The following is a 16,668-nucleotide window of genomic DNA, read 5'->3' as shown; positions in this document are numbered from 1 at the left end:
TCCCAGAAGGCCTGAGTGGTCTACACAGCTCATAATGTATCAACAGATCACAGATGTATTTTAGCCCTCAACCCTTCGATGTAAGATCAGTTATTCGACACACAGGAGGCCAGTGCTAAGACCTTTGAAGTTTCTAGTCTGAGTGAGGGTTTAGCAGCCGTGCTCTGAATGAGTTGCAGCAGCCTGATCCAACATAAGTCCTTTAATTCCTGATAAATTCTTAAAATGATGTTAGGCTAGTTTAGTACTTTTCTTAATGTGGATTTGATTTGTAGGGTGCAGTTACTCAGTGGTTTTAGGGGACTGTAGTCATTTGGTATTATTGTTCTATAAATCTGTTTGTAATTCACATAATTATGGTAATTATTTACTTTGTCTAAGCTAGTGGGAGATGGTTGTAAAGGATGCACAAAAGAGGCCCAAGAATGGAGCCTAAGGGTTCTCAGGTAACAACTCATAACTATTATTAATAATTGGTAAATGTATCATTAATTTAACTTTAGTTAATAGTTATGTCACTGTTAACAAACAATAAACTGCTCTATTTACCATTTATTAAATAATTACACAGTATTTATTAAGCATTTAGTATTATAAACATCTTTACAATAAACAGTTGCCTAATAAATGGTTTGTAAAGCATTTCATTGTTTGGTTATAATGACACAACTATTAATAACTATCAATGATGGTTATTATAAAGTGTTACTGGGACTAAGATTCAAACCAGGTTAGGAAAGTGCCACAAAGTCACACCCAGTTTTTTTCTCAGTATAATTAAATAACGATGACTGGTAACAGGTTTTCATCAGTCTTTCTTTATGTTCGTCAGTTCACTGCTGCCTGTTCAGATGAATAGTTACCATCAGTAGATCGTTTAGGAGCTTGCAATCAGTATCCACTGTGAAAATTTGTATTGTGCGTCCCCGCTGCCCTTTTTTCTTATTATTCCCCAAAGGAGTAAAAATGGGAAAGCGATTTGAAGAAGAAAGTAAGAGTTTGATGCCCATGTGTCTGTGGGGATACATCAGGTTGATTGGATTTGCTGTTGTGTCTGTGCAAAGAATGGTTCAACTTCATCATCTCCTCCATCCCTCTCTGGCCCGTCCCCTTCGGACATAAAAAGGGAATGGCTATGAATTACTAAAATGCCTAATGGACCTTAGGTTTGATTTGCATTTCAAATATTTGATGAATTGTACTTCATCACTGTTGGTCCAGATATCTAAGAAGTGCTAAGCGAGGAGAGTTTTTTATTCAAATAAATACAACAAACTCTAATCTCTGATATAAATCAAACATCTCACCAGCTTAAGTATGCTTGTACATAAATCCATAAACAATAAATGTGCTTTTGTTATCGCTGATGATGATGAGTGTAATAGCAATTACGGCTGTTACAGCAGTCGTCATGATAATTGCAGTCATTATAATTAGGAGGAGAACGGAGCTGATGGTAGTTATGATAATCATTCTACCCTTTCAGATTTCTGCCAGTGGAGTGTGTGGAGCGCCTGGACAGCCTGTGCAGAGCCCTGCAGCGGTGGAGTCAGGCAGCGCTTCAGGCGGCCCCTGGCCTCTCCTCCAGGACCCTCTTGTAAAAGCCAACAGACACAGAGCCAGAGCTGCAACACAGGACTCTGCCCAGGTACAACTCTGCCTTTGTTTTGAATTCACTAGACTTAGATATTAACATACTGTAACAAACACATGGGACGTTGTGGAAACATCAGGCAGCACTTTGGGTAAAAAAAAAAATGCCACAAGAAGGTAAAGTCACTTCCTGAAGCACATTCAGTGAACTTTGCTTATCTCTTTATTTATGAAGAGTGGAAAAAATTGATTCCTTGTTTCCTAGGTGAGCGCTGTGAGGATAGGGGACGGACCTACCAAGAGAGCTGTGCCAATCAATGTCCTCGCAGCTGCACTGACTTATGGGAGCATGTGCAGTGTCTCCAAGGAGCCTGTCACCCAGGTAATCTTTGCCTTCTAAAAAGAACAGTAATTCTTCATTACTGGATCAGACAGCAAAATGTAGAGAGTCTATTTTTCAATTTCTCTTTCATTTTTCTTTCGTCCTTAACTTCTTAGGTTGTCGGTGTCCAGAGGGACAGTTGTTGCAGGATGGCCACTGTGTGTCAGTGACAGAGTGTCGCTGTGGTATCCCATCAGGCAACGGGACGCTGGAGTTCCTCCCTAAAGAGGAGCTTTTCATGGACTGTAACACCTGGTGAGAGCGGCTTGGTGTTTATCTCATTTTCAGACGTGAAGAGTCAAAATCACGAGTTTGAGGTTAAACATGAGCTCACCCTTTATCTAATTTTTCCAAAAAACCCTCTATCTGCAGTGTGTGTGAGAATGGCACTCTGGTTTGTACCAAGCTTCCCTGCCCGGTGTACGAGCCCTGGAGCCCATGGAGCTCCTGCTCAACCTCATGTGGGCGAAGCCAGAGGAAGAGGACGCGGCTCTGCCAGGACACAGAGGGCGGTCCTTCCTGCAGTGACACCAAGCAGACAGAGAACTGTGATATGCCATCGTGTCCAGGTCTGACATGGAACAAGTAGCTGAGAAAATAATTTGCACCATACAAATTCCACCCAGTGTTTATTAGACACATTTCACTTTCTAGAGGCTGTCTTTGTTTTAGCCTGTCTATTCTGTGTCCTCTGCCCTCTCCCTAGCGGGGTGTTTGTTGAGCGAGTGGTCACCCTGGAGTGAGTGCAGCGCCACATGTGGTGGTGGGTTGTCAATGCGGAACAAGACAGTCCTTATAGAGCCAGAACCCGGTGGGCCGGCTTGTGTCAGACCACTTGAACAGCACACTGTCTGTAACACCAACAGCTGCCTGCCTGGTAACAGTCTTATCTACTCATTCATATTGGAGTTGGAAACTTCATTCAAACTTTCAAATTATCCACATCGTTTATACATTTTGGGTATTATTCAGTTTTCAAATCCTCAGCAAAAGTATTCAGAAAACCTTTACACCCACTCATCTTCAACCCTGTCCCACTTATTCATACGGTCACATAGACGCTCCGATCAGACTTTAAAAGATCCACGACACTTTGGACTCATTTATTCAACATTTTCATATCATTGATATACAATTGCCGTTTTAAGTTTTAACTCAGCCACTCTAAGATTTTTACATTATTATCTGTGGGGTGGAATGTTCAGAGCTAGAGTGGGACAAAACAAAGTGGGGAAGAGCTTTAAAATCTTCCTAAAAACTATCTATCTTTTTCATTCCCAAAACTTTCACCCGTAATACATTACATATACATAAAAAAGGGACATTTTTGCCTTTCACAGACATGTAACTATGGAAGTAAACAGACTTACACTTTTGACTCCTCCAAATGTAAATTCTCCTTGCAATGCAGTTTAGCTCCCAGCCCTTATTCAAGCAATGCAGTTTAGCTCAGTGGGATTAAGGCATCGCAATTTGTCCCTTAGCTGACACTATGTTTGCATCCTTCATCATTCATCAGCAACTATTCATACTCTTTTCAACCTTTATCCACTAATTCATTCTTTCAGAATTAAACCCCCTTTATAACTTTATAATGTCCCACATACTTCATCCAGTATGAGTTGTATTTAACTTTTAAATTATACTAATTATACCAATCATTCAACTTTCATACATTATTGATAATATATAACTTTGAAAGCCAGCAATGCAGTTTAGAATCAGCCTTTCAATATCCTGCATTCACACCACAGTTTCTTCAGTAATTCCTCCCTCTAGTTTATTAACATGCACATTTGTGTCCTTAAATGTAACGGAGCTGTGGACTGTAAAGTGTGCATAGAGAAATAAACACACATCTGTGTATTGAAATATATTTTAGAGGTGATATTAATAATTGTATTTTCATTTGTCTCTGTGTGATGCAGAGTGTCCCAGTGGGAAGGTGTTTAGTGACTGCTCCGGTTCATGTCCATATACCTGTGAAGACCTTTGGTCACACACTCAGTGTTTGCAGGGACCCTGCACCCCTGGGTGTACTTGCCCTCCTGGACAGGTTTGCACACTTCATTTTGTGTGTGTGTCTGTTTGCGTGTGGTTGGATGTGAGAGGATTTTATCTTACCCATGATAAGATCGGATTCTTCCCAGCCTCACTGTGTCTCTCATAGGTGTTGCATGAAGGCTCCTGTGTGTTCCACGCTGACTGTCCCTGTTCACCACTGTCTTTGCCGACTTCTTACCAAAGCTGGAATGTCACCACTGAGGAGCTCACAGAGACACTGCTGCCTCCTGGAACAGCCATTCAGAACCTCTGCAACACATGGTAATACACTACACATGGTTTCATCCATTCATTCACTGATTTAGTCATTTCTTAGGTCACCAAGGTCATGTTATGAGCATCCAGCCTGTCCTTTGAACCTGCGCAGAACTTTTGTCTTACCCTTCTGGCAGTCAGAGTAATTATACATCTGTGCATAATATTGCCATTTTCTTGTGATTAACATATTGAGGCTCCAACCTTATCTCCATAAACAGATATCTGCATATGAATGCAGAATCTGTAGGGCAAGGGGGAAGATTTCCGTATCAGAGGTGTTCTGTTTTCTGTTTGTAGTCCGGATAGTTTTGACCGAACATGTTTCAGCTGACTTTGGTCGCTCCCAGGTAAACTTTTACTGATTTATCAGATTTATCTGTCATCCCTCAAGACCTACTCAATTCTTGTCTCTCAAGTTGCTAATCAGACTGTGAACAATGGCCGGCGCAGAATGTCTTGGCCCAGATATCCGCTATCTGGATATCCGCTGGCTACACGGCAGACCTAATACATTGGCTGTTGCCCACAGAGGCTAAGGGGCTGTCAGATGAGAGTCGATAGCTTCCGAGAGGAGCTGCAACCAAGTTCAGAGTTTCTTCCTGGTTTCAGTTATTTACACCTTGCTACAGCTTCGTTGGTATAGACCAAGTGGCAAAGTAGTTCTGACCAAAGACCACCTGAATGCAAATACCTGTTAAATATGACATGGTCACATAATATCTCCCAACTGAATGAGTCGAGGGAACAATACACAGCTGACTGTCACACAGTGGACTGTAGGATACTGATAGACACTGCTTGTGTACCTCAGGTATAAAAAGCTGCATTACTTGGACACATTCGAAAGATCCATTTTGAAATATGTTATGCAGACTTCAGAAAATACAGCCCAAAGTCCCGGAGTGTGCCTCTTATTCTTTATGCATTCAAGAGGGGAGAGCTCAAACAGGAAGGGATATGATAAGCATGTTTGACCATGCGTACTATGGGATTTGGTAAAGTTCATGCAATTTGTCAGTTTTGTGTAACATGTCTTTGCCTCCCGTGCAAAACAAAGGATTGTGGTGGGGAAAAGACACTGTTTAATTCTGTTCTATATATATCTTCCTGTAAGTGGACAGAGGTGAGCACATAAAAGTGTGCATTTTTTAACATCAGATGGGGTTGAGGAGTTATAGCTGTGTGTGGTCAGTGAACTTGAACTTGACTTTCACTGAGCGACTGATGTACTGTGACAATTAAAATTTGTTTTATTGAGACTTTTACACTGAGGTGGCTTCAATTCTTTTATCAGCATTGCCTCTATTTTTCTTTTATTACGAGTTTGTCCCTTTTGCCTCTTAATCAAGTGGAAGTCATTCATCCCTTCTAAAGGACATTGTGGCACAATTGCGACTGTGGCTGTGCTTCTTCAACAATCTGAATATCCTCCCACCAATTCTAGTATCAAAAGTAATTCTCATGTCCACATAAAACAGACAATTATGTAAGTCATTAATAATTTCTGAGGTTTGTAGCTAATATGCAATACATAGTCTGCCTTGAAGCGAGAGCATTCCCTCCTGCATTAATTAAGTTAGATTTTCATCACTTCATACTGACCATGCAGCCATAAGACCATGCAGCATCATGTGGGTATGTACCTCTAACAATAGCTTGAAAAAATTATTTGAATTATGATTTTAAAAAAAGAGTCATTAATTGACTGTAACATATTTTATATAATGAAGAAAAATAATACTTTGGTACAGTATGCAACTAAATGTGTTTATTTATTCTTTATTTATTCTTTATTTCCCAGATTGCAGTTGTTTTATTTATTTAACCTTGATTTAATCAATAAATAGAGATAAAACATGCATCAAGCAATTGCTAATTCACACAAATCATATTTCAGTAATTCAATACTTTCTTTAATATATTCTTGATTCTTACAGTTAGTGGAAATCATTAAAAGTCCCATGTGTGACATTTTAATCTCAGAAGAAATGTTATTATCATAATAACTGTTGAGATTTTAGTATCAATAATAGATTTGGAAATAAATGTTCCAAAAAAGACCTCCGAGCCTTCCAGAGTAACTCTTATGACCAATACAACAACTACGTTTTTTCTGATCTTCTACCACTTTGGTCAAGGTGGTAGAAAGTTTGGTTCAGTTTAGGCAACTAAAACTACTTGGTTAAGGTGAGGGCAAGGTTGTGGTCCTGCTTAAAATAAGCATAGGGGACGCTTTGGGTTGGTGGCGTCCCGGCTCTTCACATGTTTAAAGACCTGGAAATGAGGCTCGATAATCAAGTGTCTTTCTCTACAATTGTCCACCTCAGCTTCAGCATGCTACTCACATCATCTTCAATTTTATTCGAGCAAGTGCTGTCGAGCATCAGCGGAGTTGAATTTCATCGCCTCAGTTATACAGTCAACAGCAGTCCGGTTTGGTACTATGATATCTCCTGTAATAGATAGTCTGACATGCAGCAGACATGCCGTAAGTCATTTCATCTACCTCACTGTGGTTTTGATACTCATTTAATATAGTCTGATGGTCTCAACTAAGTGACGTGATGGTTGCGTTGGTGTGTCAGTGTTCAGTAACATCAACCTCACTGTTTTGTCCCACATACTGTATAACCTCCCTCACCTGATTCTTCTTCTAACTCTCTCCAGTGTGTGCCAGGGAGGAGTGTTCAACTGTACCTCGGAGCTCTGTGATGGTGAGTGATCCGTCACAGCTGTTCTTACCGGGCACATTTTTTTGCACTTTATAGGGCCCCTCTGTTTTAGCTATGAAAGCACCAGCAACAATATTCTTTAGTTGACCTGTCAGGACCATGATAGATATGTCAGCCTATCTATAGTTAGTAACAGCTGCTGCAACAGTTGGCTCAAATAACTGAGCGGCGGTCACATCAATCACATCCTACAAAGGCCATTACTGGGTTTTTGTTTTATAAACACGCGATACCATCTTGAACTAGCGGGAGGAGAGAGAGCTGAAAGATAACAGGGAGTAGGTTGCAACCCCTCGTATCCTCACAAGAGAATGTGTGAATAGCTCTGTGATTTGACCCAGGTTTTTATCTGTCATCATCTGATCAGCCGTGCCTTTTATCCTCCTCTCTGGCAAGAACAATGTTGATTAGAGTGTTGAAGAGTGCTGCCTCCTACAGCTTTCAATAGAACTTCAGTTAAACAGAAATCATGACAGTGACGGCTTACAATTTGTAAAAATAGGATCCCATATTAACACTGATCAGAGCAGTGATAAGAGAACAGTTCATGTACTAACCATTGATGGCACTAGGGGTATAGAACGGGTTTGAATTCTAACAGTCAATAGTGATCAGTTTAGTTCAATATACAAAAATAACCTATTAACACACAGGATTGGATGGTTTGTTTAAACTGCTTAATGCCTCTGGACTGTGGATTTCTTATTGGAAGGACTAAGGTCGGATTTTTCGTGACAGTCTGAGGATGTTACTCTCAAGTGCCTCGTCTCAGTGCCTCTCTCTGCTCCACTAACAGAGAGCAACAATAGCTAATGTTAGTTTATGAATCCAGTCTGCTATCATAAACTCACCACCAGCTTCCAGCACAACACAGTAGTTCCACACAACATCTTTAAAATTTGCAATTGGGAAACTTTGGGAAAGCAGACACAAGTCTTCTGATCTGCTCCTCCATCTCTAGCATACACAGAAGTTACAGCAAAAGTAAGTCACATTCTCACACTAATAGAAACTGGTGTATAAATAGAGCAGGTAAATCCGCCTGCAAGTAGATCAGTGAGACCATCTGCATTGTAATTAAATTCACTACAGCAGATGTAGAGATTTGAATTGTTTTAAGTTATTTCTGTGTTTTACTTTGTTCTTGCCAGAGTCTGTGTTCTCAAATCTCTACATGGGAGATGATGAGTAAAGTGTTCTTATAATGAGTACAAATATGAGGATAAGAACTGGCTGCTTCTTACTCTTTATCTCTCTTCCCTTTTTCAATCTCTCCTTCCCATTAATTCTTTATTTTATCCAAGAAACCTCTAAGTCAAATCTAAAAATATAGCAAGCAGTAAATGTGTTCAGAATGTGTCTAAAACTGCACACATCAATGAGAAAACTACCTTATTTTGTCTGTTGTTTGCATTGGGGATTTGTTTCATTGCCTGTTTCGGCATTGTTCCTGGTAGGTGTTAACAAATGGCTTTAATAAAAAGCAAAGTGGGCATATTACCTGCCATTGTAGTTTTATTTTTACAGGTATTTTCCATATGTGGCGCCTCAGGTAAATGAAGGTAAGATTAACGCACAGACCTAAAGGTGTTTGTACCATTCTCCCACTCTCTCCTCCTGCAGTGGACTGTGAGTGGTCCAGCTGGTCCCAGTGGAGCCCGTGCTCAGCAACCTGTGGTACGGGGCGACAGAGCTCCACCAGAGTCATCCTGCAGTCCAGCCAGTATGGAGGGGCTCCATGTGAGGGCCCTGACCACCGCACCACAAGCTGCATGGCTCCTGACTGTGGTGAGTGAGAAGAGGGGAAATTGATCATCATAAACAATATTCACATATTTTTGTTAAATGATAACAATATTAAGGCAGTGGAGACCTCAAGCTTCTTGTAATGACATCTTACTATGCTGCAAAAAATGTTCTGGCCATTATTCAACACCACAGCAGGAACAGCAACTTGACTGGTAGAGGCATACAAACTGCAGTGATTCTACCTAACAAAACCGTAGCCACATAAATGATGTAACTACAGCTATAGGTGTAAATCCCAGAGGGGGCAGGAGGGACATGGCCCCCCATCCTCGGAAAAAATATGTGTGCCCCACCCAAAATATCACCTGAAACACAACTATGTAATTTGAGTAATATTAATAACCATGAGGCAGGTAGGCCAAGAGTATGTGTGTGGGAATCTGAGTCTATTGTTGGTGGCTGACCCACAGTAAGTATTTCAAATAAAGGACATTAGATATTTCTTTAATTCTCCCACTGAGTACAATAAAACGCATTTATGATTGTCACCAGTCTTCATTTTCTCTGCACTGAATTACAGGTCACTCTTTATGTTAGCTCGTAGCTGACGTTAGCGAGCCACAGTAACATTAGCCAGTGTTTGCAGTAGCAAATGTAGCAGTGTAGTTTTCCATAGCTGGCAGTGATTGTAATACGTTTGGTGTCCCAATCTGGAGAAAGTTTCATGTAGTTGACCCCTGTAGAGGTGATACTAGATTTTTGCTCCTGATTACAACCCCAACTTAAAATAAGTTGGAATGCTGTGTAAAATAAAAATAAACAGGTTATCCTTTTCTGACATATACTCAGTTGAAAACTGTACTCAGACAATATATTTAATGTTTTACGTCATCAACTTCATTGATTTTTGTAAACATTTGCTTATTCTGGATTTGATGGCAGCAACATGTTTTACACATGTTGGGACATGAGCAACAAAAGGCTGTCAAAACACTAGTTTGGAACATTCCACAGGTGAACTGGTTCACTGGCCACGATCATAATTGGGTATGAAAGGGGCATCCTCGAAGGGCTCAGTCGTTCACAAGCAAGGATGGGGCGAGGTTCACCACTCTGTCAAACACATGATTGTATAAAGGAGATTACTGCATGGGCTTAGGGACACTCTGTAAAAAAGTTGTCTGTAAACACAGTTGTTTGCAAATGATTGCTTCTTTTTTTATTTTCACACAGCAGCTCAATGTTTTTGGAATCAGGCTTGTAGCTAATGATGCAGCACTGCAGCACAGGGTGAAGAGTAAAAATATGGTTACTGATAGTTGGCAGTGGTAATTGTGGACTTTGTGTAGTTACCCTTATGATGCAGAGCTCTGCACTGTTTACTGGAGTCCCACCCACTTGGGAATATAGAAATGTAAGGCTTGACAGGCCCGCTGTGTCTACTTACACTTGCTGAACTATGATTGTACGGCCTCTGTTGGGTTGAGGTGTTAAATGAAAGTTCAGTTAGCATTGCTTGTTAATTAGGAAATATAATTTATATGTCACAGCAAAAGAGAAAAACACTGAGAAATATAATTTAAAGTGTTGTGATGATTAATAGTTTATCTGTGAATGCACCCATTGTCTGTCCACACCTCCCTCCACCTTCCTCACCAATTCCTCATCACATTCTCTCCAACTTATCAATCACCCCTCTCCATCCTACTGTCTGCACTATCCATTTTCTCCTCTCTTCCATGACACATTTTTTCATGTCACTCCTATCCCTCTCCTTCCACTGCAGCGTGTCCTGTCGGGGAGCAGTGGAGGAGGAGTGTGTCTGAGGAGGTCCCGCTGTGTGAGAGGAGCTGCCAGGACATTTATTCTCCTCCCGTTAACTGCAGCCACTCTGCCGAGGGCTGCGTGTGCCAGGAGGGGCTTTACCGAAACACGGAGGGTGTGTGTGTCATCCCCGCCCTCTGCCCCTGCCATGACCAGGGCATGCTGTGGGAGGTATACATACACACAAAAACACACACACACTGGCCAACACCCAAACAGACATCTGCTGCCCAGCTAACTTGGTAGCTTGTCCCCATTGTGCCTGGCTCTTTGTGGCGTTTGTCTGAATCTTACCATAAGCGTGTTGTTTACGTTCCCTGACATTCACCCTCATTGTGTTATTTACTCATAAAGAAGGGCCTATTAGAAGATGAGTGACATGCCCTGCGGGCCACATTACACCACAATGCCTCCGCAGCCTTCAGCCTCATCAATTATGAAGGAAGTGCCGTAGAAAGACGGCACTCAGGCCACAACTTGGCAAGCCTGCCAGGAATTATTTATGATGGAGGGGATATTATGGGATTATAAGAATTAATCATACACTGACAAGTGGTCATATCCCCCCTCTTGATCTTCCTTCTGTAGGCTTTTCTCTTTCATTCCTTGTTTCTTTCTTTATCCTATTATACCTGAGCTTTATCTCTCTCTAGTCTCTCTTCTGCTTTTCTTGCAGGATCCGTCTTCAATCTCTCACTTTGTTTTTCTCCTCAGCCCCTCTCCTTCAGTCTTCTTCTTTCTTCCTCTCTCTTTCTCCCTTCATCTACCCCTCTCAGTCATTCTTGCTGCCTGTCTCTTTCTTTCTGCCTGTGTAGTCTGTTTATCCCTCTCTTTGTCTGTCGACTGGCGATGACTAATGTCCATTTTCCTTTAAGACCCTCTATGGTTTCTTAATCAACCACCTCATGAATATAACACTAAATGGCTCAGTGTGAGCTACGAAGGCACTCTCTTGTGGGTGCTTTCACATGGGTAAAAACCGAGTACTGTTAATAATTCCCATAGCCAGCACATACACATGAAATATATAATGTAGTCTGCATTATGTGTTGTTTGTTATGTGTACATAACCTACATTATGCACCAGGGTACAGCCAGAGCCTTAGTGGATTCATTGAAGAAATAGATCCCGACCAGTTGCACTTCAAACCTACACAGACTGACACAGTCATGTGTGTGTAGGTGAAAGAAAGTCTAACAGCCTGTTAATGCATCATCATATTACTGCATTTCAGAAAACTTGTGATTGAATGTAAATATTGTGTGTTTTTTGTGTGTGTGTGAGCCAGGCAGGATCAGAGTGGGACGAGGGCTGCCTGTCATGTCGTTGTGTGAACGGGGAAAAACTGTGTCAGTTAAGATGTCCGCCGATCCACTGTGATGAGGTGACACACACACACACACACACACACACACACGCACACAACCAGATACTCCATGCTAATTGACGTCTGTCTGACTGTATATTCATAGGCCTTCTGTTTCTACAGAATGTGACGTTTATTGATCACAACACACTCTTCTTGTCACCCAACACATTTTTTTTTTTTATCAAGATCATATATTCAGAGGCACTGATAGTGGGTGTTATGATGTAAATTATATAATGTGTCATTTTATATTGCAATAGTAATATGTTCAGTTTTCAATTCTATGTTGTGACAACACTGTGTTTATGATCTGGTTAGGTTTAGGCACAAAAACCACTGGGTTAGGGTGAGGGGAAAAGATCATGTTTTGGCTTTAAATTCCTGTTTTGGTCTCTACAAACACGGCTGGAGATGTCCCGACTTCCCCTTAAAAATATCCAATGGTCTCACACTTAAGCTGGGCTCAGACTACAGGAATATCGGGCTGATTTAACCCCGATTTGACCTTCCAGACAATTTGAGGAGAAATCTGGGCTGAGAGCTTGGTTGGTCCTGATGTCGGCACTGATTATCTGTTAATGTGAGGGGTGTACAGATCCAGTCTTAAACCTCCTGAACTGCTCCAGACTCATCGGGGTCTCCCTGATAAATATCAAACCTGTTTGATATTTAGGATTTCAAAATCTGGCTGACCACGATTGTCAACAGTCCAAGAGAGAGATATCCCGGAGCACTTGACGGTGTTGCCAAGCGATGGTAAACAACCCTAGCCCTCAAGGCTAACATTAGCTAGCACACTACTTTTGACAGATAATAAAACGACAGTTAAAACCTCACCTCCTGTTCTCATTGAAGGATAAACAGCCCATTCCATCATCCAGACTTGTTTCTTCTGTGTTGTCGTGTGTGCAGTTTTGAGATGAACAGAGAGAGAAACATCTTTGAAGAGTTTCCTTATTTGCATGACGCAACCTGGTTTCACAGTGGGTTTCACATACCTGTAGTCCTGTAGCAAGAGCCCAGCCGTACAAATGTTGAATCATAGTCTCAAACTGTGCTCCCTTTCTCACTTTTAGCTCCACCACCATCCCTTCTACCTTACATTATGAAATGCATGTCAATAACAAGTAATGTGAACATGAAATTACATGTATTGTAGAAATCTCAATGTGGTACATATGACGTGCACAAATGTGAACGTATCTGTGGTTCGCAGAAACATTAACTGCCAACATTTTCTTCTGGCTCCTTGGCTGCTTTTTTTTCTTTTGCTTAAAACCCCTTTTACAAAGAATAGTCCTCCTTCAAGTGTTCCTTACAGAGTAATGTCTTTGAGTTGGAGGCGGGTCACTTGGGAGGATTGAGGAGGATTTTCCTTATCAGAAGGTTTCAGTTGGATAAAGGCAAAAGGGGTGAAACTACTTTAAAAGGCAAAGTTTAGAGAGAAGATTACCGTATTTCCTACCCTGTTAATTATCCCAGTAGCCCTTAAATTTATTTTGTGACCTTTTGTGTGAACTGGGCCTTGTCGGCGTGTTCGTTTGTTCGAGTGAAGACATACAACGACGTTCCGTTTAACTATTTATTTAGAAGTGTATCATTAAGCAAGCATGATCATGGACCTTTCTCTGTTAAACAAATCACAGTCAGCGGATTGCTGTTACACTGTAACCCGTCGCCCAGAAAAAGGATGCAGATATTCACATTACAATAACAGTTATATTTTTGCTGTTGAGGTGTTATAAATATTGGGGCTTTGACAAGCCCTAATAGGAGCTGCTATAGATATTCATCCAGGCTTAGAAAAGCCTGCTTATGAATCATGTGGAGATTTGATTCTCTATCTGTCTGTCTGTCTCTTTCTCTCTCTTTTACTAATCTGTTTTATCATGTTTGTCGTTGAAGATATGGACCGCTTTTTGTGTCTGCAATAAAGATTAATAATAATAATAATAATAACTTCTCACTGGTCAAAAAAGGTGAGGAGGCTGTGGTTTAGACTTGGCTTCTCCTGTCGTTGGTGCACAGGCTGGTCCCAGCCTCTTGGCAACACGATTTCTCCAATCCGTGAAGACATCGCCCTGTGGAGGGACCCTCCCTCTTCCTGTTCTCTTCCTGTCTCATCCTGCACTGCTCTGCACTACTTTTGAGTTCCTCTAAGTCACACTTTGCTATCATTCCACAGACAGATACCGCTCACTACAAGGTCATCATGAGCAGTCAACATTGTCACAGAGACAAAGGCAGCTATGTTCTCTCTCTCTCATCCTGGCTTGTTTCTCCAATGTCTTAACCCTTCATAACATGGGGTCAATGCTTCTGTCAACCTCATCTACCAACGGGATAAGTACAGCTCTATATGGGGACATCATTCAGTGAACATGTGAAGTAGCATATGACTGGTGGAGAAAAAAACTATTGTATCTCAACAGCCAACAGCTGTGTATTTACAATTGATGATGATAGTAATAGCAGAATCACAGCCCACTTGGTGAAATGTCGATGGATCAAAAGTGAGCTTAAATCATGGAGATGTTCATACTATATACTATCAGACCTAAAACACCAGTTGAGTCAAACCCACACAATTATGTGGACATTTGCACAAAGTACAGTGCCAAACCCCACACGTAAACATCTTCTGTAAGATCCGAGACGGTTTGTAGCTATTGCTAAGCTGTGTTCGTAGTCCCAGTTATTTGCTCTTCTGCAGGTGTGTGTGAACCAACTGCATCCAAACAGAGATGAAGGTTCACATACAGAGGCACCATCAGCCTCCCAGACAAACACATCAGTCCATTCAGCTGCCATTGCTACCCCGGGGTGGTACAGTTCACTCAGCATCTCTATTGGTCACAAACATCTCAATTACTCTGAGCGAGGGAGAAAATGCGCTGCTCCCTTAAGAATGTGTGGGATGTTCTCTGCAAGTCGCTGGCTGAAGCAGATCAATACCTGACTGGCTGATCCTCCCACAAGCCTGCACTTCCTCCTTCACCATGCCCCTCTACCTCCCTGAACACTGAAACCTGGTTTCCTCATTAACCATAATTGAGTTTCATTCCAGTTCAACAAATGCAGCATATGGCGAAGCTGAGACCTGTTCTGCAAAAGGTGGCGTGTTGGGTGTGAAAAGCACAATTTTAGTTCAGGTGCACGTTTGAGTCAGTTATAAGATCATTATATCTCTAGTAGAGCATCAACTGTAGAAGTTAAATATTCATCAATTAATTAGTTGCAGTAACATTTTGCATATGGTTAGGGTAATTGTATTGTCTTGCCTGAGGGATTATGGGTACAGGTGCATGGTTGTCATTACTGGTGACAGCCCCTTCACAGAAAAAATGACTGCCTTAGTCTCACAGACAATGCTCAGTCATCCACCTGCGAGTGGATAACAGCTGGTCATCTCGCAGGAGACGCTGAGCTGAGTGTCAATTATGCATGCGCTCTGTAAGACTAGAGGCAGATGAAGAAAAAAATGAACTCCATCTAAAATATGAATAAACTTTTGTAGTCCTTCACAGAGGTGAAGCTTTTGGTGACTCATCAATACAGATTCTGTCCACTGAGACTGTGCTTGTATTGTTTTTGAAAAGAAGTGAAAATTCCAGTAAATCTCCCAAGCATCAATGCTTCTGCTCGACTCTACCATATTTAAAGCAGCAGTTCAATGAAATTTCACCATCTGTCTCCAGCAGAGTAAATGGAGTTTAATTTGTGCTCACAGCATTCAAGAATTACATATGGGAAAGTCACCAGCAACAACACTTTCTAGAAACAATGTCCCTGTTATTCACACAACATGTGACATATATTCACATTTTGATCACATAATATAAGACAAATTAGAAAACTTTGTGTTTTTTTTATCTTGTCTCAAAACCTGGGTAAAGAAAAGTAAATAGCTACCCCCTCATCAACACACTTTATTTAAGAAAAAAATAACTTATTTCCATGACAAGGAAAGACAAATTATCAGCATGGCCGATTATCAGGGCTGACATTCAACATTTTTCAACAATTATCACTTTCAGTATTTTTGTGTCCGATTGCCAATAAAATAAATGAATTCAACAATATGATAGCTGGGTTATCAGGCAGCATTCTTTCTCTGTCTTTCTCACACAATGTCCCACCTACAACATTATCTGATTGGCTACATGTCACAAGTAACATCCTATTAACAATGACAAATCTGAACCTACAAAGTATACAAAATACTAAAATATCAAATCCATGTGATGGAGTGGAAGTATAAAGTACCAGAAAATGGAAATACTGAAGTAAAGTACCTCAACATTGTACTTAAGTACCGTACCCTTGTAGTAAGGTTCATTCCATCACTGGTCATTCTAAATTTTGACAAAAAGATTTTAATTTTAATTGCAAATGTTTATTTCAGTCCAAATATTACTTATTGGTCTCCTTGGTTACTATATAATTGGTATCAGTATTGGCCATGAATAATGAAGCATATTGGTCCATCCCTAGTTCACGGTGTAGAGAAAAGTCACAGTAGCAGAGTCTGTCTCATCCTTGACACAGTAAGCTGAATTTATATCTTTAGCACACTGCGCTGTATAAAGGACAGGGTAAAAATACATTCTGCTGACATCTGGAACTTTAAAGGAGAGGTTGATTACACACTGAGGTCCACAAAGTAGACAGTCAACTGAGTGTTCCACCTGTGGTG

At 41.0% G+C, this 16,668-nt stretch overlaps 1 protein-coding gene across 1 annotated transcript in view; it reads left to right on the top strand.

Annotated features, from left to right (window-relative positions):
- The window catches only part of sspo (SCO-spondin), an 86,207-nt gene that overhangs the window by 58,518 nt on the left and 11,021 nt on the right, over positions 1 to 16,668 (top strand). The window contains exons 104-114 of the mRNA XM_084340905.1: positions 1,487 to 1,648; positions 1,859 to 1,975; positions 2,092 to 2,230; positions 2,348 to 2,544; positions 2,682 to 2,852; positions 3,904 to 4,031; positions 4,146 to 4,300; positions 6,965 to 7,011; positions 8,653 to 8,817; positions 10,565 to 10,773; positions 11,892 to 11,987. Of these exons, the coding sequence (XP_084197031.1) occupies positions 1,487 to 1,648; positions 1,859 to 1,975; positions 2,092 to 2,230; positions 2,348 to 2,544; positions 2,682 to 2,852; positions 3,904 to 4,031; positions 4,146 to 4,300; positions 6,965 to 7,011; positions 8,653 to 8,817; positions 10,565 to 10,773; positions 11,892 to 11,987 (1,586 nt within the window). The remainder of the gene's footprint in view (positions 1 to 1,486; positions 1,649 to 1,858; positions 1,976 to 2,091; positions 2,231 to 2,347; positions 2,545 to 2,681; positions 2,853 to 3,903; positions 4,032 to 4,145; positions 4,301 to 6,964; positions 7,012 to 8,652; positions 8,818 to 10,564; positions 10,774 to 11,891; positions 11,988 to 16,668) is intronic.

Source organism: Pagrus pagrus, assembly GCF_965226575.1.
Source record: "Pagrus pagrus genome assembly, chromosome: 20".
Lineage (NCBI taxonomy): Eukaryota > Metazoa > Chordata > Actinopteri > Spariformes > Sparidae > Pagrus > Pagrus pagrus.
This window is presented reverse-complemented; position numbering and strand designations above follow the sequence as displayed.